General features: G+C 44.6%; 1 protein-coding gene across 2 annotated transcripts in view; it reads left to right on the forward strand.

Moving 5' to 3' along the window:
- Positions 1-1,593: 1,593 nt before the first annotated feature.
- Shtn1 (shootin 1) overlaps positions 1,594-25,096 on the forward strand; it is a 103,580-nt gene continuing 80,077 nt past the window's right edge. The window contains exons 1-2 of one of the 2 annotated variants that reach the window (XR_009057552.1): positions 1,594-1,863; positions 19,137-19,189. Coding sequence is in view for 1 of the 2 variants with exons in the window: in XM_057777189.1 (XP_057633172.1) it covers positions 1,806-1,863; positions 19,137-19,189 (111 nt within the window). In the remaining variant the exon portion in view is untranslated. The remainder of the gene's footprint in view (positions 1,864-19,136; positions 19,190-25,096) is intronic. The other variant, XM_057777189.1, reaches the window with a different exon arrangement.

Raw genomic sequence — 25,096 nt, forward strand, 5'->3', positions numbered from 1 at the left:
TTCAAAGGCTAAGTGGTGATTGTCTGTCACTTGGCTCTCCTGGATATATTCTTATTTTCTTGGGGGCAGATTATCATTCATTCCACAAAACACCGGGTGGCAGCCCACATTCACATGGTCACACAGTTGACTGAAGTCTCTCACCTCTCCTGCCTTTCAAGTATGAGGACTAAAAGAGTAACCTCGGGAGGAAGGTCATGTGGTTATCTTTAGGAATCATCACTGTAGCTGACTGGGAAATACTTTTAACTATCTTATGAAACATTACAGGAAGGATTGAACAGCAAAATCCCCATACTGAAACTATTTCATAAAGTTTCATTTTCAATTCTTTTTATTTAGAAACCTACATTGCCAATTCAGAACACCTACCAACTAAACCATGTGTTCTAAAATACTACATTGCCATTTATTACAGGAAAAAAAAAGCCATTCTCCCACTTCAAAGGTCATCATGGATGGTATGTGGTAAGGAGAGCCATACCGGCTTCAGGATCTACCCAAATGCCGACACTCTTCCCCTTCTCTTGGACATTTGCCTAAGCTGTGATATGAGACATGCCCAGAAGTCCTGAATCGATGTTCTTGATGAGTTTAGAGATGATGATGTAATAATCTAAGATATGCAGAAGGCTTCCTTAGTTGACTTTATCTTGGACGCTTAATAAAGAACTCTGCCTTTCTCAACTTGTAATTAGCAGCCGTAACACCCGTAATCATAAAAACAAAACGGCGCAGAATCCAGAGCAGGGCAGTTCGTAGCCATTCATCCCCCTTATTGGATGGAACATAGGACCTTGGCGCATGCTGGATAAGAGCTTCTAGTATTGATTCTGGATTTGATGCTGTGATCAAATTCCTCTTCCTGTTCAATTTTTCAAATTCTTGGAGAGTATACATTATTATTCCCATCCTTTAGACGGATTCCAGAGTGCGGAAGATTCAAGCAGAGGCTGGAGAAAGCCAAGCCTGTCTGGGCCTACTCCAGACCTGGGTGTGAACACAACCGAGGGTCCTTAAGAGGCACAAGGGCTGTGTATCATTATCATTACACACTAGGCTCCTTGCGTGAACCCAGTGACTTTTGGGTATTCAGCGTGCAGTGCCAGGCTTCCCCAAAACAGAAGATCCTCCCACGGAAACCAGATGATCTTCCCTGCAGTTCAGGCATGGTGAGGTCCTTGACGCAGGGCCTAGGTCCTGATATCCCCCTCTTCACACTGGTATGATAGATGAAAACCCGCGGAGGAACTGTGACAAGACTGCCACGCCCCCCCCCCCCCCCCCCAGGATTGTGCGGTGACTCAATTAGCCAGACAGCTCGCAACAGAGGTTTTCCAGCCGTGGCCAGAGACCAGTGAGTAATAGAGGGCAGCTAAGGTTGGTCATGTCCGGCTCAGATCCGCTGTCAAGCTCTGGGGTGGCGAACCCCGGGGGGGAGTCCACTGCGTTGCGCGTCGGGGGTGCAATGCAGGGCGCAGCGGAGGCCACACGCACGGACGCACAGGCGCCCTGGGGCCTCTACACCTGACCCGCCTTCGCTTCCCACGCCCCTCCCGGGCCCAGCGCCCAGGCCCGCCCGCCGCAGGTGGAGCAGCCGCGGGCAGCGAGTAGGTGCGCGGGATGATCTCACCGCGTGCTGCGCGCCAGGAGGAGGAGGAGGAGCGGGAGGAGCGGGAGCGATCCCAACTTCCGGGTAGTGCAGCCGCACGCCGCGCCACCAGCGTCTTGCTTTTTGCTCCCCCTCCCCCGTGTCCCCCTCGCCTCTCCCTCCTTGCCTTTTATCCCCAGCCCCACCCGCCAAAATGAACAGCTCGGACGAGGAGAAGCAGCTGCAGCTCATCACCAGCTTGAAGGAGCAAGGTAGGCGGGCCCGCGGGCGCAGGTGCGGGAGCCGCGGCCTCGGGCGGGACAGTTCCGTGCGCTGCCGCAGGTGCCAGCCTGGGCTCCGGGGATCCTGAGGCCGACGCAGCCACCCCGCAGCTCAGCCGCGGTGCAGCGCTCCCCGAGCTCGGCGCGCCATGCAGAGCCCAGGGCGGAGGAGCTGGAGGGTCTTCTCGCAGTGGGAGAAGCGCGACCTGCAGGGATTGCGGGACCGGGGGATGGGAAGGGACACGCATCGGGCGTGGACAGGGTCACGGCTCGCATTCCGGTCCACTCGGGAGAAGCGATCAAGACAAGATCGCTGGGCGCCGGATTAGGTAGCTCGGATGGCCTGGCTCCCAGCTGAGGCCCCACCCTTGCACACTTCAGCGTTCCTGGGCCTGCAGCTTTTCCAGCTTTTCTTTGGGGCTCGGTCTAGTTCCTTTTTCTTTACCCTGCTGGGATTTTTTTAGGCCACCGACGTGTTCTCATCACTTCCCATTTTTAGCAATTTATTAGTCAGTGAGTCGACACCCTGCCTGTGTGGGGCTTTCTGAGGGAGCGGGCTGATGCTGGGTGCCAGAAAGCCAGGCCTTATTGCAAGCGTTTCTCTACTGCTTGGGAGCTGATGACTGTCACTCAGTACATTGGTGGACAAAGCCAAATCCTAGATCCAGTTAACCTGACACACTCAAAAAAAAAAAAAAAAAAAAAAAAAAAAAAAAAATCAGGTAATTATTTTGCTCAAAGGTTGGTTTGAAAAAATGGGTCAAGAAAGAGGAACCACACTGGTTTAGGAAGTAAAAGTGTACAGGGCATGCCTGTGCTGAGCGACTTGCTGACCCTGGAAGGGGCCTGCTCAGTGGCTCAGCCTGGTCCTTTCGCTTCTCTTGGCTCAGTTCACCAGCTCTGAAGTTGGTGCCTTCCCTTCCTTGAGCCTTGTGACTGAAGACAGGGGCTAAGTCAGTTGGTTTAGAGGTCCTATCAAGGGGCTTTTCAAGCTCATCAGCCATAGTGTCCACCACACTCTGGGCGGAAAGATCTCCACAGCACTGTACTGTGCCACCTCAGGGAGTTGGCTAACCTCGCTGAAATTCTCTATCTAGCATCTAGAAACCTGGAATAGGTGTTAATTGCTTATCCACAATTAGCCCCAAGTCAACCCACACAGCACCTGAGACTCTAGGAGCTGGGCAGATTGCCTTATTTGGAATCTATCAACTGCTTTAAAAAAAAAAAAAAAAAAAAACGAGAACTGAATTTCACTAGTATTAGTTTTGATAACACATTCCTGTGTCTTATCACAACACTTTTGATTCATTTTTCTGGACTTAGGAAACTTTCAGCCTTGGTCAATACCAGATCTTTTGATGGATGGTAAGTTTGTGAATGATTGTAAAACAAAATAAAATATTATTTACACTTATTCTCTTTGTACTTCTCAGAGTACGCTAACGATGGTGACACCCACAAACACCTTCTCTGGCCCTTTGCTGGACTGACATTTAAGAAGGGAGGACTCCTAGGTTCCTAGCTCCTTCCCTTGTGTTGTGTTTTTGTGTTAAAAAAACAAATCCGTGGCTTGGTATTTCGAAAGGCTCCATTTTCCTGATGGAGTACTTGAACCAGAAGTAACAGAACCCAGGTTTGTGTTTCCCTCCCCGCACCCCTGACACTGAGATTGCTCACATGGGTGTTAGGGTTGTTCAACCTACTGTGAGAGTTTCATATTTTAAAACCAGAATGTGTTTGTCAGCCAGACTTTGATAAAGACTTATTTAAGAGTATGTAATGGCTGTCTGAGATGTGGAATTAACTAGGAAGCCAGGTATTTGAGGATAAACATGGCTATCAGGTCTTTGGGGACACCAGTATTATGGCCTTGTTTTTATGTCGATGGTGGGTTGTTGCTGTGGTGAGTCATAATTTTAATTTCCCCATTCAATATGGACAAGAAGACCATTTTTGATTGGTTGCTCTATTTCCCTTGTTTAATGCTGAGTAAACATATGTTTTTGAGTCTTTAAACAACTGCCAATTACTTCTATGTGGGGCCCAAGTACTAGAGCATGTGGCTAGATGGTGAATCAGACTCTCCTGGCTCTTAGGACGTTTCTTGCCTGGTAGACAGTCATTAATCAAAGAGGCATGCAAATAAATAGACTATTATTTTTTCTAGGGTAGGTTCTTAGAGATGGGATGGTTGGATTTGATGGCATGCATGTTATGAAATTGTGCCATCCGGTGCACAGGCACTCACTCCTCTGCCAACAGTGGTGCGAGTTTGCCTCCCCCAGCAGTGTTCTCATCACAGATTCTGGTGAGCGTTGGCTGACAGTAATCGTCAGCTGGGCAGCCTGACAAGTTCTTCAATTTTTGCCGTTGGAACTGGCAAGATGTCTCCTTTAAAATGTCTGTCGCCCTGACCATCAGTGATGTTCTGGTCTTCACGTATTTGTTGGCCATTTTCGTCTCCTCATGCGACTCCCCCTTTGAATGAGTTTTAGGTCTAAACCTTGAACCTCTTCCCCAGAGGGTTGTTCAGGAAGGAGGCTGCTGTGGGTGGTGGATCTGACAGCCGTCGTCCCTAGCGGGGAGCCTTCAGTAATGAGAGTAAGGTTGGGCCTGCCACAGTTGTGAAGCGCAGTGAAGGAGCCTGTCATAATATGAACAATCTAATTTCTATGTACCCGTCCCCACGCTCTGTGTCTTATAAATCACACCCACTTCTGAATTACTTCACAACATTGTATGTTCCCGTCTACTGAATGCTATAATTAGGTAGATTATGTCTTTCTAGAAAGTTATATTATGTCCCTTAAAAAAAATTAGCCAGTGTGTGATTTTTTTTTTTTTATGTTCAAGCAGATGCTGAGGTAATGAGGTAATTCTCCTTTTGTCTTTTCTCCCCCCACGGGCTTTATTTTATTGGGCTGATTGACATCGTTAATGCACAGAGAAATGGTAACTTAGGGTACTATTTCCGATGCATATTTCCCAGCTCTCAAAGTGGACATTTCCCTCACAAAACATCATACAATTTTCTCTCTCTGTAGAATTCTTTTGGAAAATGATAGACTCAGTTCAGCATTTGTTGAAGGTGCACGGCTTTCTGTGTGATTCATTCAACATGCATGCCCTGAATATTCATAGCCAGGCGCCAGGAGAGCATCAGAGACCAGCGAAGAAGGCCTGGCCCCTGCTGGTGATGAGTTCTGGGTCTGGAGACAGTATAAAATCCAGGAAGACTAGTCTGATTGGCTTGGATGGGTCATGGAGTCTTGACCTTCTGGTCAGGGAGGGGCTTGAATGGCATCCCACACAAAAACCACAGATTACTGTTGCTGTCCAAAGCAGAATGGGCCACCACCATTGACTGGCCTGACCCAAACAATAGATAAAGATTAAACTGGTCAATATTGCATGGCAGTGCCGTTGAGACACCCTGGTGAAGACTGAAGAGTGATTTCCATTTCATGATATGCCTTTCCCCTCTCTTCCCTCTTTCCCTCTCCCCTTCATCCTTCTCAGTGCTAAGGATGGGACCCAAACCCTTCTATATGCTAGGCAAGTATTCCGCCACTGAACTATGTAATAAGGGTGTTCTCAGTAAAGACCAAACAATGGTAGTGAAAAAATGAAAAGCCGTGGCCATTCTTGGGCAAATACTACTGAAAACAAATATTCCACGATAAGATTTTTATTTGTTGACACCTGGTCCCAAGGATGCTCGGGTTAGCCTCAAACTGTATAACATGATGACCTTGAACTCCTGACTCTGCCTCCACTTTCTGAGTATTCAGACTATGGACAATGTGTATCACCTTATCCCAGTGCAGATGGTTGGTTAATTCAGATCTCATTCTTAAGATTCAACTTCTTCCTAGAGCTAAGCTACTGACTCATGGGTGCTTTTTCTGGGGTTCCTTTAGCTCCTGGGGGAGCAAACAGTGGGGCATTATTGCAATTCAAAGGGCCCAGGCATGGCATGGCCGTACTAGTGTGTGAAACTGAGGTACCAGCCCTGGGCAGTACACTCAGAGCCACTCAGTGGAAGGCCATCTGAAATGACATGGCTGCCTTGGCTTCGTGTGCGAACTTGACTTTTCAGCACTGTTTTTTTTTCTTTTTTTATTGATATTTATTGAGCTCTACATTTTTCTCTGTTCCCCTCTCTGTCTCTCCTCTCCCCCTTCAATCCTTCCCCAAAGTCACCATGCTCCCAATTTACTCAGGAGATCTTGTCTTTTTATACTTTCTACTTCCCATATAGAATATATCTATGTAAGTCTCTCCTAGTGTCCACATTGTTGTCTAAGTTCTCTGGAATTGTGGTTTGTAAGCTGGCTTTCTTTGCTTTATGTCTAAAAACCACCTATGAGTGAGTACATGTGATAATTGTCTTTCTGTGTCTGGGTTACCTCACTCAAAATAATGTTTTCTAGCTCCATTCATTTTCCTGCAAAATTCAAGCTGTCGTTATTTTTTTCTGCTGTGTAGTACTCCATTGTGTAAATGTACCACATTTTTCTGATCCATTCTTCGATTGAGGGGCATTTAGGTTGTTTCCAGGTTCTGGCTATGACAAAGCTGCTATGAACATAGTTGAGCACATGTCCTTGTGGCATGGTTGAGCATCCTTTGGATATATACCCCAAAGTGGTATTGTTGTTCTTGAGGAAGGTTGTTTCCTAATTTGCTGAGAAATCGCCACACTGACATACCAGCTTGCATTCCCACCAGCAATGCAGGAGTGTTCCCTTTTCCCCACAACCTCTCTAGCATAAGTTGTCATCAGTGTTTTTGATCTTGGCCATTCTTACAGGTGTAAGATGGAATCTCAGAGTTGTTTTGATTTGCATTTCTCTGATGACTAAGGATGTTGAGCATTTCCTTAAGTGTCTTTCAGCTATTTTAGATTCCTCTGTTGAGAGTTCTCTGTTTAGGTCTGTACTCCATTTTTTGTATTGGATTATGTCAGCACGGTTTTTCTACGTGTGGTCCAGGAGTTGCCTGTTTCTGAGTCACCAGATGATTATTAGAATTGTAGTTTACTTCCAAGGTACTAAGTGCTACTGAGGAGCTAGTGTCCAGGCCCTCCCAGAGATGGACCTTCATAAGCTGGGAATAGATAGTGTCCAGGCCCTCCAGGAGATGGACCTTCACAAGCTGGAGCCAGGCCTGCAGCTTGGAAAACCCTCTCTGTTAACACTCCTCCCAGGGAACTGGCTCTTACTTTGATTTAAAAATATTAACATAAGCCGGGCGGTGGTGGCGCACGCCTTTAATCCCAGCACTCGGGAGGCAGAGGCAGGCGGATCTCTGTGAGTTCGAGACCAGCCTGGTCTACAAGAGCTAGTTCCAGGACAGGCTCCAAAACCACAGAGAAACCCTGTCTCAAAAAACCAAAAAAAAAAAAAAAATTAACATAAAGTAAAAGTGAAATATATGATATTCTCTTTCTTCTAGTCCGTTTTTTCTCATTCTAAGGAGCAGAGAAGAAATATACTATAACCTTGGCAGGGCCAAGTTTTCTTTCCTATTGAAAGCCATGCTTTTGGTAATGGACTAGAGTTAAAGGCATCTGTGTGAGCTTGTATTAGCTTAGTGTAGACACAGATTGTTACATATAGAACTAGGTCTATACTTATGTTATATGTATTTGAGCATATTTATCACTTAGAACATGGTTGCTAATAGTGCCCTCTGTTAAGAGAAACAGGATTCTCAAGGGAAATGGTTGATTTTATGATTGAGATAGCCAAATATGCAAGCCAAGCCTGGGGCATTCTGTGGGTCCCAAAATTAAGGAAGTGTTCAGACTAAGATGTTCACATGATGGGACCAAGAGACACGGAAGCTCACTGAAGAATTGTTCACTGCCCAACGCTGGAGCAATTAAAACAAACAAAATGTGACCCAGGGCACAAAGTAATATGTGTGGTGAAATAAAGTGTGTGGAATGTGATGAAATGACATTTTATCTGTGGTTTTCCCTTCAAAATCTTGAAGTCCTGTGTATTTTTAAGGAAAACATCAGAAAAAAAACCTGGCTGAGGTAGATTCACTCCTTAAAACTGACAAGCTCTCGGCAAAGGGACAGGCAACAGTCTGGGCATGGTAGTGCCACAGTCCAGAGTGTCACAATTCATGGTAGTGCCACAGTCCCGGCATGGGAGGGCTATGGGAGCGTCTCATGTTCAGAGTCATTCTTAGCTACACAGTGAGTTTGAGGCTAACCTGGGCTACTTGATGCCTTGTCTCTGTCTCTCCCGTCTCACTGGGAAAAAACTCAAACCAAACAACCAAACCCCATATAAAAAAATACTTTATTACAACAACAAGAAGAACTCTCAAGGTCGAAAAAGTGGGGACCAAGGCGAAGAAATACCCAAGGACATAAGACATTGAAGTGGGATGTGATATCGCAGTGTAGGCGCTGGAAACAGGACACATGTGTGGAATCATCTTTTTGTACACTGAGAAGATGAGTCTTTGCCAAGGTGTCCTCTGATTGGTTTAATAAAGAGCTAAATGACCAATAGCTAGGCAGGAAGAGGTTAGGCAGGACTTCCAGGCAGAGAGAGAAGACATGGATCTAGGCAGGAGAGAGGCACCACAGGACACAGAGAGGAACAGAGGGTACAAGATGGAGCAGAGGTAAAAAGCTGTGAGGCAAAGCATCAATTACTATAAATAAATTAATTTAAGTTATAAGAGCTAGCGGGACAAGCCTAAGTTGTAGGCCAAGTTTTCATAATTAATAAGGCTCCACATCATTTTTTTGTGGCTGGCCACCCAAATCAAAATCCATCTATAGACATAAATAAAACTAAGGGAATCTAAATAAAATGTGGACTTTGGGTTATCAGAGTGTGTCAATAGGGCCCAGAATCTAACAAATGTTCCAATTAATGCAAAATGCACTAGCGGATACACAGGGACTCTTCACATTCTTAAGACCCTGCCCATGGTGTCCACGGATCCAACAGATTCAATATCTTCAGATTGAAAATATCTGATGCTCCTCTCTGGCCTCTGTGGGCACCAGGCACACATGTGGTACACAGACACACAGGCAAGCAAGCATCCATGCACATATAAACAATAATATACCATTTCTATAAAGAAAATAGCTGAAAGAAGTTTTATAATTCATGTAAAATAATGTAATATGACAACTATTTCCATAGACTTCACATTGAATTGGCACTGTACGTTGTCTAGGGATGGTGAAAGGTTACAGGAGGGTAATTGCTGGTTACAGGCAGGTAGCCCATCATTTTGTGTTTCCCTTTCTTTCCTCCTTTCTTTCTTTTCTTTCTTTCTTTCTTTCTTTCTTTCTTTCTTTCTTTCTTTCTTTCTTTCTTTCTTCTTCTGCTTCTGCTTCTGCTTCTTCTGCTCCTTCTGCTCCTTCTGCTCCTTCTGCTCCTTCTGCTCCTTCTGCTCCTTCTGCTCCTTCTGCTCCTTCTGCTCCTTCTGCTCCTTCTGCTCCTTCTGCTCCTCCTCCTCCTCTCCCTCCCCCTCCCTCTTCCTCTCCTCCTCCTTCCTTCCTTCCTTAGGGTCTTATTCTATAGATCAGGCTGGCCCAGTAGTCAGTATGAAGATCAGAATGACCTCACACTTGCCATGGTTCTCCTGCCTCTGCCTTTCCAGTGCTGGAATTCTAAGCCCATGTGTCAACAACCAACTGTAAGAAGCATTTTGGGATCTGAGTTTTCATGGTTATTCCAGAGGAAAATTCCCTGATGACTACTGTCTTTGAAGTTTGGGTTTTTTTTCTGACGTATCTAAATTTTTGTGTGTGTGTTTGTACATGCAGGTGTGCATGTGTGCATGCGAGTGTTTGTGTGTGTGTGCAGGTGTGTCTGTGTGTGTAGCTGCAAGTGTGCAGAAGCAGGTGTATGTGTGAAGGTATGTGTGTAGCTACAGGTGTGCAAATGTACATGTGTAGGTGTGTGTTTGTGCACGTGTGCAGGTATGTATGTAGTTGCAGGTGTGCAGAAGCAGGTGCAGGTGTGTGTGTGCATGTGGGTGCATGCATGTGCACATGTCGCAAGTGTTCAGGGACACTTGCAGAGGATACAGAGCTGTCCTGCTCTATCCCTCTGCTTTATTCTCCTGAGACTGGAGCTAGGGTGGTAGCTGACAAGCCCAGGGGTCCTCCTGTCTCTGCTTGTACCCTCACAGTGTTGGGGTTAGAAGCATGCGTGTGACCACACTTGGCTCGTGTTTTACGTGGGTCCTCACGCTTGCACAGCAAGCACTCTCACCTACTGAGCCCTCTCCCTAGCTCTGTATCTAACGTGTACAAAATTGAAGTTTACTGAAATGATAATGTCGCTTACATTCTTATACACATTTCTATGTTCGTGGGGCTGGAGAAAAATAGTCTTTTTAAAATTTACCAATAATTGTTTGCATTATTACGGGGTACAAGAAAAATTCAAGATAAATTTAATGATAGATCTAAAAAGCATGTATATCTTGAATTCTGCTGTGCTTGTGATTTCATTATTTAAGTCAATGTTAGTGCATTATTGTTAACATTATTTAGCCAATGTTAGTGCGTTATTTCTACAGTTTACAATACAGTTTATTTTTTTCTAAAAAAATACCATGTGTATGTGTGTGTGTATGTGTGTGTATGTGTATATGTATGTGTGTGTATGTGGTCTGTGTGTATGTATGTGGGGGGTATGTGGGTGTGTCTGTGTGTGGGTATGTGTGTGAGTGTGTCATTGTGTGGGTATGTATTGTGTGTGTATCTGTGGGTGTGTGTATATGTGTTTGTGTATGTATGTGTGGGGGGGGTATGTGGGTGTGTCTGTGTGTGGGTATGTGATTGTGTGGGTATGTATTGTGTGTGTATCTGTTGGTGTGTGTATATGTGTGTGTGAGTGTGTATGTTTGTGGTGTGTGTTTATGTATGTGGGTGAGTATGTATGTGTGTGTATGTGTGTGAGTGTGTGGGCACACATGTGCCATGGCGCTCATGGGACAGTCAGATGACAACCTGGTGGATTTGGTCCTCTATTTTCACCTCTACATGGGTTCTGGGGGTCAAACTCAAGTCACCAGACCTGGTGCAAGCACCTTTTTTTTTTTTTTTTTTTTTTTTTTTTTTGGTTTTTTGAAACAGGGTTTCTCTGTGGTTTTGGAGCCTGTCCTGGAACTAGCTCTTGTAGACCAGGCTGGTCTCGAACTCACAGAGATCCGCCTGCCTCTGCCTCCCAAGTGCTGGGATTAAAGACCTGCGCCACCACCGCCTGGCTTGGTGCAAGCACCTTTACCAGCAGGTCCATCTTGCCCAACTAGGGTTCAGTTTGTACTGGACTTTTGTGGGATCTAAGCAGTATATGGTATGTGCCTGCCATTACAGGAGCACACAGAATAGTCTCACTGCTCCCCAATCTCCATCCACTCGAGCCCCTCCCTGCTTCTTCCTCTAACTGCTAATGGTCACAGATTTTGTTATTGCTCTTTCCAGGATGTTGTAGTTGGACTCATGCCATACATGTGGCCCTATAGATCAACTCTTATGTTAGCAGTATGCAGGTCTTTCTGTGGCTTGATCAATCACATCGCTTTGCTGAATAATATTCCATTTTATGGATCTACCACAGCTTGTTTATTCCTCCACACACTGAAGAACATCCTGGGCTGGCCTGAATTTAGTTAATCATGAATAAATCTTCTGTAAACATTTGCATTAGTAAGGCTTGGATGTCTCTATGTTCTGTGATTGCCTCAGCCCAGGATAGGGAATTAGTGAACCTGCCCTGGGGCTGTGATCTCACAAGTTCTCTGCTTTATTTTTGTGTCCTGTACCCTAGCCCTGCCCTCCAGGGAGCAGGAAGGCGTGGGTTGGGGTGTGAGGGGGGATGGGGTGGGATTGACTTGGGTGCTTCCCTCTTCCAAGTCTGTTAGGCTCTAGCAAAGCGGTTTCTCTTGAGATCAGGTCTTAAGAACAGAGTGGCAAGCTGGGCATGGTGGCCATGCCTTTAATCACAGGACAGGAAATCAGGGGTGGCTATCTACGAGTTTGGGGGCAGCCTGGTCTTTGTAGTGAGCTCCAGGTTAGCTAGGACTATGTAGTGAGAGACCCTGCGTCAGGAAAAAAAAAGGAAGGAAGGAAGGAAGGAAGGAAGGAAGAAAGAGAGAGAGACAGAGAGCGAGAGAGAAAGAAAAAACAGGAACAGAGTTCTCTGAGCATCTGTCATAGAGTGGCTACATCTAAAAGCAGGAACCTCTAGGATGTGAAACAAAACAAATCCTTTCCCCAAATCCTTTCCCCCTTTGCTCACTAACCTGCCCTTCTACCTCCCCACCTCCAGGGCATTTTAAATTCAACCTGTACAAACCAAGCCTCTGGCAAGATTTTCCTGTCTGGTTTTCAGATCTTTAGCAGGGGTTTTTTCAAGCCATTCACTGCCACAAGATATTTCTCTATGCTGCCCTTGTGTCTCCAGTGACAGGGGTGAGACTTGCCCTGCGATCTCAATTCTCTGATGGATCTAAGAGGATTGTTGCTGTACCATTTATTTGTTTTTTGTTGTTGTTATGGAGATTGTGTGATGTACAAGCCTACGTACTAGAGACTAGACACACATATATGTAGTAGATAGATAGATACATAGATAGATAGATAGATAGATAGATAGATAGATAGATAGATAGATAGATGATAAATGCATAGATGGATGGATAGATAGATAGACAGACAGACAGACTGTAAAGATACTTAGTTTCCCCTTCTGGATGTTTAATTTGAAGCCATTCATACGGTTTGCAGAGAGTTCTTCTTCAGCATTCTTTATTAGCACTGAAATGTGTTCCACCTAGTGTCAATGGAGCTCAGGCTTGCCATAATTCCTTTTCTGATAGGAAATCTGTCACCTTTGTTTTTTTGATCAACTGTCCCAGTGGTCCCCCGCCCCTGGCTTTTATAATGATTTAATTAACAAGTGGGGTATAAATGGCTTCCCTCTCAACTCTGGCTCTAAGTGGAGGGGTGTCCACTGGGACGAGCAGAAGGGGAGGCTGTCCTAATTGAACAGTGCCTTTGTGGCTCCAGTCATCGCCTCCCATTAGTCAGGTTTCTGGGCTCCCTGAGTCCGACAGGCAGGCTCAGCCTGTGGATACAAATCCGCACTAGAAAATATCAGGAAACAGTGTTGTGCTTTTTGGTCTAGATACATTTGGTTGTTACTTAAGGCTTTGTTTTTATTGTGTCTTAATGTAACATCTGTGTGAGAGACCCTGCCTGGTGAGAGTGGTTGGCTGATGACGATATGCTCTCCGGACTGCAGGTTCATTCTTGATCAAGAACCATGCTTACTTTAAGCCAGGCACTGTCCTCGATGCAGACACATGGGCGGGTAAAGGCATAGTCTTTACCCGAAAGGACCATTTCCCCTCTAGTGTGCTATCAGGTTCCTCACAGTCACTCTTAGCAATGTCAGTTGCTGTGAGTGGCTCTGGGAATCAGTAAACAGGATCTGCCTCCAAAGCTACTACAGATGTGACTTCTCAGTGCATCTGTGTCCTCACTCCTAAAATGGAGATGTTAATATTTGGCTTAATCATTTTGCATGGTATGTTTGTATGAGCCTTTTGTTCATTTGTTTAACATAGGTGTGGACTCTGTGCTTGGTATTCTGTTGACATAGGCAGAGCACATGTGTGCAGACGACTTTGTAATGTTGTGTTGTGCACAGGGATTCAAGTAGAGGTACGATACTTGTTTCGTGTTTTGGATATTTCTGGCTTTGTGGATATTTGTATAGACTTTACCATTTCAGCATCCCTGATCTGAAAATGTGAAGTCCCAAATGGTCCAAAATCTGGAACCGTGCCTTCAGAAAGTTGTCAATTTTGGAGCTTTTTACATCTCAGACTTTGGTGTTCAGGGTGCTCAGCCTCTGTATGAGTAGGGTGCTCTGGTAGTATATTAAAATATAACTGCTGATTTTGCCCTAGACATACAAGAAGAGCTCCCTCATGGGTAGAGCAGAACTGTTTACCTAGTGGTCAGAAGAGAAGTAGGGTTTAAGAGAGTGATGCCAAAGTCTTTGGAGGTTCTTAAGAAAATGAAACTTTGAAGGGGGAAAAAGAGCAAGAACCAACCGGGAATAGGAAATTAAAGGGTAGATAAGTGGGTGTCACTGTGGAAGGTCTGAGTTAGGACACTGATATTGGCTACTGGGGAATAACATATGGGTGAGACACTTCTGAAAGATTGGAGGAGTTTGGTGGGTCCTTGAAAGTATTTATGGTGGTCATTCAAGTGCTAGTTTGGCGGTGAATAACTACCAGAGGAGAAGCAGACAAAGTATAAATAGAAGGGGAAACGAGGAGGAGGAGCAGTCAGAGAACAAGGAGAGGAGGATGTCAGAGGCCAGATACCCAGCTACACACAGCCAGCCATGGAGTAAGAGTGAAAAGTAAAATATACAGAAGTAAGAAAAGGAGACAAAAAGTATATGGGTTAAGTTAAGAAAAACTGGCTAGGAAAAAAAAACAAAAAACCAAACAAAAAACCAAGCTAACACTGGGCATTCATAAGTAAGAATAAGCCTCCATGTGTGCCTTTATTTGGGAGTTGGGTGATGAGACCCCCACCCTGCCATGTCAAAAGACTAAAGAGCCAAAAGAGTAAAACATCACATTCCAGCGTGTTGTTTTTGTTTATGCAATATTTAACTATGTAAAGATGCATTGCTGTTTCACCTTGCCTGCCGAAGGCATCTGATTGGTTTAATAAAAAGCTGGATGACCAATAGCTGGTCAGAGGAGGGATAGGTGGGGCTTGTGGACAGAGAGAAAAGGGGAGCTGGCCAGCCAGACAGGAAGAAGCGGGAAAGCAGGGCATACAGAATGAAAGAAAGGTAAAAAGCCCAGAGGCAAAACATAGATAAAGAAAAACAGGTTGAATTAAGTTATCAGAGCTAGTGGGACAAGCATAAACTAAAGGCTGAGCCTTCATAATTAACAATAAGTATCTGTGTCTTTATTTGGGAGCTGGTTGGTGGCCCAAAGACAAAGCCTGCTACAGATGGCTTCCTTCAGCATTAGCGACCTAGAGAATGGAAAACTAGCGTGATTCTTAAACACATGCTCTCCCCGATATTCCCCTAGATTCTTCCAGATTTTCCTTTTTGTCTATTTTACACTGTTAAGTGGTTGTTCCTCATACTAACTACACATTAGGGAATTCATTTCTTAATAAAAAGTAAAGATGACCAAACTCCACCCTAGACTCAGTAGATCAACCCCAGAGGCACCCACTGAGGAGAGAGGGGTCCAGGGCTCCATGATTGCCAAGCTCTCCAGCTGGCTCAAGTGTGCTTCTAGGATTGAAAAGTCTGGTATCAGGCATGCTTCCATACCCTTGCCAGGATTCGCTGTGACAAATGGCTTTTAGGGGGAGGGGGCAATATGTGGGAGGATGGGAGGGAAATGGGAAATGGGGAGCAGTTGGAAATTTTAATTAAAAAAGAATAAAAAAAATGAGAAAAAAAAATGGCTTTTAGAGCCTTAGCTTGCTTCCCTGCTTTTGCTTGGTGACATGGTGTCTTCTGCTTTCACAGATTGCTTTCGGTCAGCCATTTGGGGGGTGGGCAGAAATAAAAGTAACCTTGAAACCCAGGACATTCTTTGGGTGTTTATTCAGGATCTAGCAAGCTTTGCAACTTAAGTAGCAATTACCATGGCTGACACTAGACAACACCAGCCTACGTTAGCTCCTTTACTTCCCAGGATAAGACTACCAAATCCATAGCAGGAAGCTGAGGCGTCATCTCCCGAGGCTCCGGGAGATGACTCCCAGCCAATACGTGCTCATTTAATTAGACATCTATAAAGCTGATAAGCCGAAGTGTGAAGTATTCCCAAGCTGTGTCTTTCCTATGGGAAGGAACCCGTCACATTGTGTGAGGCACTGCTTCAAAGGATAGCATTGCCAAACCTCTTGAGCTGTGCACACTTGCTTTAAATGTTCAAACTGCTAGCCAGTTCTGAGGCAGTAAAACACTGCTTTCTGTGAAGCCTCTTAACATACCGTAAAAGAAGTAGCTGAGGGGGCTGGAGAGATAGCTCTGAGGTTAAGAGTCCTCACTGCTGTTACAGAGGAGGTTTGGTTTCCAGCACCTACAACCACCCCTAAATCTTGCTCCAGGTGATCTAGTGCCCCCTTCCGGCCTCTGCAGGAGCTGCCTGGCATACATATCCATAATTTCAAAAAATGAAGTTCCTGAAAAATAGAGGCCACTTCATAGCCGTTGATAGTGATACCCCTGTGTCAGGATGACACATATTCATATGTATGCATTTGTGTGTATGTGTGCATGAATGTTGTTTTGGGAGTGAGCTTTGTTTTTGTTGTTGTTGTTGTTGTTAACTTCAAAGAAATCAACATTTTTCTTTCCTTTTGTGCCCCATCCCCCTGCGGTCCCCGGCTGTGACCAAGGTCATTGTGCTCCTTCTGTTTTTCCCTACTTAAGTCTTTGCTTTTGTTGTCTGTTGCAGTTGTACATAGCTATAAGTAAAGCGTGCTTTCTGAGGTTTCTATTAAAATATTATAGGTGAAGGGTTCTTAATTAACGCCTTGTAATAAAGAGCCAGCAATTAGGAGTTTGCCGTGTTTTGTCTGGTCTATCGGTACTATAATGGAAGCACGGTGTGAGTAGTTTTAGAAAAGCTTCCCAAGCCATTATTTGATGTTGTAAATAGAAAAAAAAAATCTTATTTCTTAATGTCAGTTTGAGAGTATACTTTTATAAGCCATTACTGTGTATGTGTACGCCTGTAAAGTAGGTCACTAATAAAGCAGTGGTAAATCCATTTTGATGTGCGTATGTGCGTTCACATGCCATAGTGCATACGTGGAAGTCACATGACAGCTTAGGGGGCCGGCTCTCTCCATTCACCACATGGATATTGGCAATTGAACTTGGGTTATCAGTCTTGATGGAAGTACTTTGACCCTATGGGTCATCTCACTGGCCCCGATTTTGATTTTTAAATTTCATCTACAGATACTTTAAAACATTTTAAGTAAAAAAAAATTGTGTGTGAGTATGATGTTTATGTGTATGGATACAGGCACACATGGCAGTCAGAGAACGACCTTGGTTGGGTGGTGGCACACGCCTTTAATCCCAGCACTGGGGAGGCAGAGACAGGCAGATCTTTGAGTTCGACAGAGCTACAGGGAAATCCTGTCTCGAAAAACCAAAGGGGGTGCAGAGAATAACCTTGCGTGTCAGTTCCTTTATGTGAGACAGCAGCTCTTGTTTTTATAGTTCACTGTATGTGCCAGGCTAGCCATCCCTCAAGCCACCAAGGATTATCCTGACTCCGCCTCCCATCTCTCCATAGGAATGCTGGGATTGTGCCCATCTTTATGTGGTTCTGGGGACCTGGGCTTCATTCTTGACACTTGAGTGGCAAGTGGAGCCATCTGCCCAGCCCTGCAGATACATTTAAATGCTAAGTAGTTTTTTTTTTGGATTTCACTTTAAATCTTTATTTTTTAAAAAAATATTTATTTATTTATTATGTACACAACATTCTGTCTGTGTGCATGTCTGCAAACCAGAAGAGGGCACTAGACCTCTTTACAGATGGTTGTGAGCCACCATGTGGTTGCGGGTAATTGAACTCAGGACCTTTGGAAGAGCAGGCAATGCTCTTAACCACTGAGCCATCTCTCCAGCCCCTAGGTAGTTTAAGCCAAAGTCGGTCAATAAAATATTTTTATCTTTTCTGTTTTGAAGCTGCATTAGGTAGAATAATGATGTTTGGGGCCGTGACCATAGTCTACTACCCATATAGCGTCAACGTGTATTTAGAAATCTCAAATACACTCTTAGTTTTTGTTTATGTTAAAGGGGGCACATTGCAATGATTTTCTAGCTCCTAGGGTGATTTGGTTCATGCTCAGTTTTTGGAATATGTGTGACGGGCGTTGATAAGGAGACGGGGTGCTGAGGATTTCACTTTGTGCTTTATTAACTCCTTCCGGTTGAGCATGGAAAGGGCTCCATCTTTATGTGTGTGTCCAGAACTGTTTGTCACTGGGTCTGTGGCTTTTGTAAGTCAGGACCTCAGTGTTTAGCAGCACTGTCACAGCGGGGCGACCCCAGCCCTTTGGCCTCTGAAGCTCGTCCCTCTCCCGGTTAGGTGCTTGTTTCTGGGGTAGTATTGCCCTTCTGGGAAACATACGTTTTTTGGAGCCGATGACCAGGTTCTATGGGATGTTCGTTTTCAGGTGGGAGGGAAGGCTGAGACAGGGTGGTTGAGGCCAGGGTGGGGCCTCCTGCCTCAATCTTCCTAAGGCTGGAGTTACAGGCATGTGTCTCCATGCTTGGCACTCAATCTTCCTAAGGCTGGAGTTACAAGCATGTGTCTCCATCTTGACACCCATCCGGGATCCATTAAAGTTATTGGCCTCAGGCTTTTATTTCTGTCTTCAGATATTAATAGGAATGGGAAACTTAAAAAAAAAAAACAGAGCTACTCTTAAAAGATAAATCCCAATTAAAATTTTTGCACAGGTGAACATGCGGCCCAGTGATAACCTAGCTCCCAGTGACAGTCCTGTCTAGTGGCTGGTGGACTAGACTGGCCTCAGAGGCTCTTCCTTGTTGTCACCTTAGGTCATTGTTACAAACTTCATAAGCTCAACTCCAAGGAGGCCTAAAAATCGTATTTTTACTAAAATGTGAACGTGGGGGTTCAGGTTACATCATGAGCACCCCACATATCTGGGAGTCTGCACTCCCACCTTAGTGAAATGAAGGTTGCTGACCATGGCATGGCCACTGCCTGTCTTGCCTGGAGACAGATATTCTCAGTCCAATGTCCATCCCACAAACCTCTGCACTGAATAAAGTACACAAATGACATTGTGTTGAGTGTGCAAGCTCACTTTAATTTCTAAGTGAGCCTCCAATTTTAGCACCCAGGTGGGTACTGTTTGGGGGGGGGACAGCAGGGGCCTGGGTGCTCTCACTGCAGGTGCTGAGATCACAGAGGAGGACTTTTCAAGGCCCCTTCTGGCCCGTGGGTCTTCTGAGGCCTCGGGGAAGAATGGGAGTTCAGTGCCGTGGGCTCACATCTGCAGAGACTGCAAAGCAAAGGCCCTTTGGTGGTCTCTCCACTCGGCTGAACTTAGTGGCGAGTTGTTGGGGGGTCAGCTGAGTTCGCAGGTTTTCCCACAGTGAATTTTTGAGAGTTCTAATGTCGCTTTCTTTTTCTTTTCCCTTTAGCAATAGGCGACTATGAAGACCTTCGAGCAGAGAACCAGAAAACAAAGGAGAAGGTTCGTACTGTACCCCTCCCTTTTCTTACAAGCCTGAACGCCTAGGCAGCATAATGCATTGTTCAGCCACCAATTTCAGTTAAATGTGAATGAGAGGGTTTTTTTCCCCCTTTCTTTTCTCTTTTCTTTTCTCTTTTCTTTTCTCTTGCATGTGTGGTTGAAGCTAATATCAAGTCTGGGCTCCAGATGGTAAAGAATAGCAGGCATTGCCACAGTAGGCACAGCCCTGGGAGATTAAGTACGCAGCTAAATGTGTCTCAAGGCACTAGGCCAAGCCTTCCAAGTCCTCAGGAATTGTCCTTTTCTCCTGGTAGTCACACTGGGGACACTGGTGATGGACTCAGAGCCTGGGGACATTTGCTCCTAGGACCCCGGCTCGGTGGGTCCGGAGGGACCTGGGCTTTGGCATTTAGCCATCTCTGTACACCGCTTGTGTTTGCTTCTGCTAGATAGGTAGATAATAATACTAGAAGTTGAAAAACACCAGTGTTTGTACAGGAGAAGTATGCTGAATATTTTCACAGGATCTGGACGTTTTGTTTTGAACTATGAAATAAGAGAATTCTGTTTACTTTTGTAATCTCTGTCCTTTTTGTCTCTAAAACTGTTTACTTAAGATTTGTGAGTGTTTGCTATGTATGAGAGCTTTAAGACTGTAATTCTAGCACTTGGGAGGTGAAGGCAGGAGGATTGCCATGAGTTCGAGGCTAGCCTGGGCTACAGACTGAGATCCTGTATTGGAAAGCAAGCAGATTTGTGAATGTTTGTGTGCATGTGCATACACACGCATGCTTGAGTGTGCATGTGTGTTTTTGTCCTCCTGTCAGCCTAGGGGAAAAAGAGAAAGATAGAGCGGCTAATAGAAAACCGAAAATAGGATAGAAGAACACGGACTATGGATTTGTTTTAAAATATAAATGAAAGTTATATATAAATTTAAAATGTAATCGTTTTTAACTTGCCATCACTAAATATGGTGATTTTATCAAATAAGATAGGCAAAATATTTTTAAAAATGTATCTCTGGTAGAAAAGAAATAAATAAAGCAGCCTGAGGTGGTTTTTACCTAAGAATGAGATTATGATGTCTCATCTCTGTAGTTTCAGAACAAGGGTAATAACAACACTTAGCAGGCAGATAACTAGTTATAAAGTCTGTAGCATGTTTGGACTTAGTTTATTGTGCTCTTAACACACTTATTAGACCTTTTCAGTCATTACGTTTGCCAGCTGCCTAGGCATAGATTGACTGGTGGCTGTAACAGCAAGGGCTTTGCTCACACACAATTATACTTGCTTTTTAGGTCAGTGTTTTAAATCTATAAGGCTCTTTTGTTTTTGACAATATTTATTTTCTCTTGATTATATTCATGGGTGAGTCCGTAACGTGGGTTTGTGCTTGTGAGGAGGCCGAGCAAGCCAGCAGACTTCCTGGTAGTTGTAAGGCACCCAGTGTGAGTGCTGGGAGTTGAACTAGGTCCTCTGTAAGAGCAGCAAGCATCCTCAAACACTGCACTATCTCTCCAGCCCCTCCTTTGTACCTTTGTAAATTCATCTTCGGTGCTCTCTGAAATCTTCTTTCCTTTCCTCTCTCAGGCTACCCGAGGGGATTGTAGATGGGGTTGATTTTAAAAATCCATGCAGAAAGGGAGCTGATATGTAAATTTTTCTAAGGCAAGAAAGCCATGGAGAATAGTTTGAAAAGAAGATTTTCAGTTCTGTTGCCGTAAGTCTCCCAAACACAGATGTCCCGGGGATGTAAGGTAGTGAAGAGGGTATGCTTAGACCCTGCTCTCGGGCACATCATGATCTTAAAGCATACTTCCTGGGGAATGCTCAGGGTCGGCAGTGTGCTGCCCTTTGCTCAGACTCCAGCTCCAGGAAGAGGTCCATGGGGTGTGAGTTGCATCTGCTTTGGGGCTAACAGGGAGGGGAAGAGCCAAGCAGGTTGGAGGGGTTCATACTGCAGGACAGTTTGACTTTTTCTAAATACATGAGGTGGAGCAGACAGGATGGCTCACTGAGCTTGATCACTGAATTCCCTGGTAGAAGGTGGGGACCGATTCCCAAAGGTTGTCTTCTTCTGATCTCCACTTGACATGTGCATGCATGTACACACATGTGTCATACACACATGCGTCATATACACACAGTAAGAATAAATGAAAAGCAGGTTTGAGGAAGATAGGGAGATAGAAAGCTCGTGTGTCTTCATGTGGAAGAGAAAGAGGGAACACCCTGCATGTTTTGTTTTCTCTTTTCTGTTTCTAATCCATGGTTATCTATAGACCTTGAAATGCCCTTTTAAAAAGTGGCTATGTGGACACCTGCTCTCCCCGTTGGCGCCACCATAGCTGTTTAACTCAGAGCCCCTTTCTTCCGTGGGGTTTGCAGTGAACTGTCTGTTGTGCACGTGGGATATAGGTTGGGCTAAAAGAGGGACTGGAAATGACCTGGGCCCAGTAAACTGTTTACTTCTTCTCTGAGCAGAAGACGGGCTGACGCATTTGCAGCATCTGCGGGCGTTATTGACCTGTTTCTGTCCTAATTCTTTAAAAATAACTATTAACAGGAATGAGAAGAAAAGAAATGAAAGCAATATGGAATGCTGTGTGTTGGGAAAAACAAAGAAGACTGAGTGGTTTTAAGTCCACCCCACTCTGTTTACCTTCTATTAAAAGACTGGCTTGCTTATTACTGCAGATTTTTCCCCAAGGTGGGGGGTGTTACAAAGGAGAGAAGCATATAATAAAAGCCTTTTATACGACATAGAAGGAGTAAAAGCAGCTTTAGTTCTGGAGGCGGCGAATGGAGGACACTTTTTTCTGGGAAAGCACTTTCTTGTGCCTGGCTGCCTGGGCTTTATCGAGTCTGCATCAACAAATACAGGCAGCCATCTTTCCTCTTTGGGGTCCCAGCCTGGAGTTAAATTAAACTCATCATGGATACTCATTGGAAGAATTCCTTTTTGTTGTAGTTGATTCGATGTAGGGATATTTGGCAAAATCGGAGGGGAAAAAATGGCAAGGTATTACTCCTGACCGTGTGTCTGCAAGTTTATTTTTCCTCATTGCCAGTTCAGAAACCTCAGTGGGGAGAGACAGCAGACCTGGTCCCTCTGGATAGGACCTTCTGGTGGCTGCTGCATGTCCCCACGGATATAGGTTCTGCGGAGGAGGCAGGTGAACAAAGACTGTTCACTTAGAGATGACTGTGGGACCTCTGTGCCCTCTTCTTTCCATGACAGAATGGTTCAGACTGTGTTAGCTTCATTTTACACAAGCAAACATAAGGACTTGAGGAACAATGAGTTTCCTGAGAACCTACAGGTGATTAGTGACAGATTCCGGGTTTAAACCCAGATCCTATGCCCTCCCTGCTCCTTTACAAACAGGTAAACTTAAGAGAGTATATGGACTCTTTCCAGAAAGAACCTCATTTTATTTTAATGTGTGCGTGTACATGTATGTGTGTATGTGTACTGCAAGTAGGAATTGGCACATGCATGTGTGAGGACATCAGAGGGCAGCCTCAGGTGTCCTTCCTCTGGTGCATTTTTTGTCTGAGGCGTGTTCTCTCATTGGCTTACAGCTTCATCACGTAGGCGAGGCTAGCCAGGCAGCAAGCCCCAGGGGTCCACTAGGTTCTGCCCCCTCAGCCCTGGAGTTACGGGTGTGTGCCACCATGCCCAGGTTTATTTATTTTTTCAAATCTGGGTTCGGGGGATAAAACTCAGGTCTTCATATCTGGGCAGCAAGCACTTTCCTGGTTGAACATCTCTCTTTAGCCGTGTTTTTAATGTTAATGTATGAAATATGCACAGTAAATTATCAGGCCCAGTACATTTTCTGGGTCATGATTATACCATCAGTTAGTTTGTATTGAAAAACTGAAATCTAAGTATTAAATTAATCTTTTATTAGAAAAATTCACATATGTGTGTATACATATAAATTCTGTCACCGTGCACTCAAAGAATAGGAATAAAAGATTTAGTGGTGGGCCAATGGGTTCTTGTTGCTGTTTATATTTATTTACTTGGTGTATGTATATGGACATGAGTGTGTGTGTCACGGCGCATATGTGGAGGTCAGAGAATAACCTGCTGGAGTAGCCAGGGCTCTCCTATTGTCTGGGCCCAGGGATCCAGCTCAGGCCACCAGACTAGGAGGCAATTGCTCTAGCAACTCCGGACTAATGTTTTAACTGAATTTTCCTTTTGTAGTCCTTTTCTCTACCCCAACAATGGATGTTGGTCATTTTGTGGTTTTTATAGACGTCTTTGGAGATGGGACCAGAATCTGTTTGAGTTTTTAAGGAAAGTAATTGAGGGGAAATCTTTGGCTTGAATGCCTTCTGGCCACATCAAGGAAAATAGATGAGGTTTTTACCTGTTAGTAAAACCACTAATGAGGGAGGGGACACAGACAATTGACAAATAGCTGAGATATTGTCATCATTGTGTGAGTCTCTACAGCTTGGATAGGACAAGAAAAGACAAAATGATCTGACCCCTGCTTTTTCCATGCGCAAACTTTTATTCTTTTAATTACAAACTTAAATGTCGTTTATCTCTAAGCCTCCTCTAGCTCTCTTACATTGTGATAAGCCATCTGTGTGTTCCTCTATGCCTGTCACATCCATCAAGAGAATTTATTATTAGCTCAACATTAAACAGGAGAAGAGGCATGTGCTGTGGGTCCTGGGGAAACATAAAAACCTTGGGATTGTTTATTTGTGTCTTCTGATCTTTTAGCGTGACGATAAGTGGGGACTGTGAAATGGCCTCGTCTCTCCATTATTTTTGCCCATTTTCCAAATGGCATCGTCAGCGAGCAGTGTGTGAAAAGAGGCAGGGAGCCTATCACATTGGTGTTAACAAACTCTTCCGAATCTGTATTTGGGGCATGCAAAAATTGGATGAGTGTGTGTACTTTGGAATCAGCCAAACAAAACGTGCTTCCTTAGGGCGTTGCCACCAATGTTTAAGTGTTAGTCACCCTGCCCCAATCGAAGGACCTTCTCCTGTAACTTGCTCAAAATCTTTGTCATAACCGATTAGGTTTGATTTTTCTCTTTTCCTTTCGTGTGTGTGTGTGTGTGTGTGTGTGTGTGTGTGTGTGTGAGCCTCATGGAGCTTTGAATGGAATGACATTCACATTTCTCAGGGGGTTGGTGGTGTGTGTGTGTGTGTGCACACGCAGTATGTGTAGAAAGAAGGGAATCTGTGTGATAGAAGAGTGTCTACTACTAAATAGTATTTATGTTTAATATTATGTTCAGAGACTGAGTTTTGAAATGCATAAATGTTTAAGTGGCTGATTAGAAACCGTTTGGGTGAGCTACTGTCACCGCGCATCAGACGGTTCTGTCAGCCTGCCAGGAGCAATGAATGAAAAGAGATTGAGGCAGACATTTCCAAGACTTGTCTCAAGAAGCAAGATATATGATAGTGTTTGCATCTTGGCTCGGTTGTCTATTGTTACAATTCCATCCTCTCGTATGATATTCAGAGGTGAAGGTCCCAAGTATATTATTTTTTAAAAAAAAAATCAATAAAGAAGCCACTCTAAAGAGCAAGATCTGCATCCATTATGATAACTGTTCATGCATAATACATCCACATACATGCGGCTTCTTTGAGACAGAGTGGCAAGTGGTTGTGCCAGAGAAAAAGTAATTACTTAGCGGTTTGAAAGTGAAAATGAGTCTCTCATTAACAGCAATCTATCCAGAAACAAAGAGCGAGGGTCTCAGTTCTGATGACATGTGTTTCCAGCTCACACACAATACCTCGACTTCGGAGGCTGCTGCACGACAGCTTGGGTGGGGGCGGCCACTCCCCCTTTAGCGCCTGTGAAAATTGGAGGGAAAGAACTTTGAATTGGAAGAAAAGAAGAACTCCAA

The sequence above is a fragment of the Chionomys nivalis genome, chromosome 8, assembly GCF_950005125.1.
Source record: "Chionomys nivalis chromosome 8, mChiNiv1.1, whole genome shotgun sequence".
NCBI lineage: Eukaryota > Metazoa > Chordata > Mammalia > Rodentia > Cricetidae > Chionomys > Chionomys nivalis.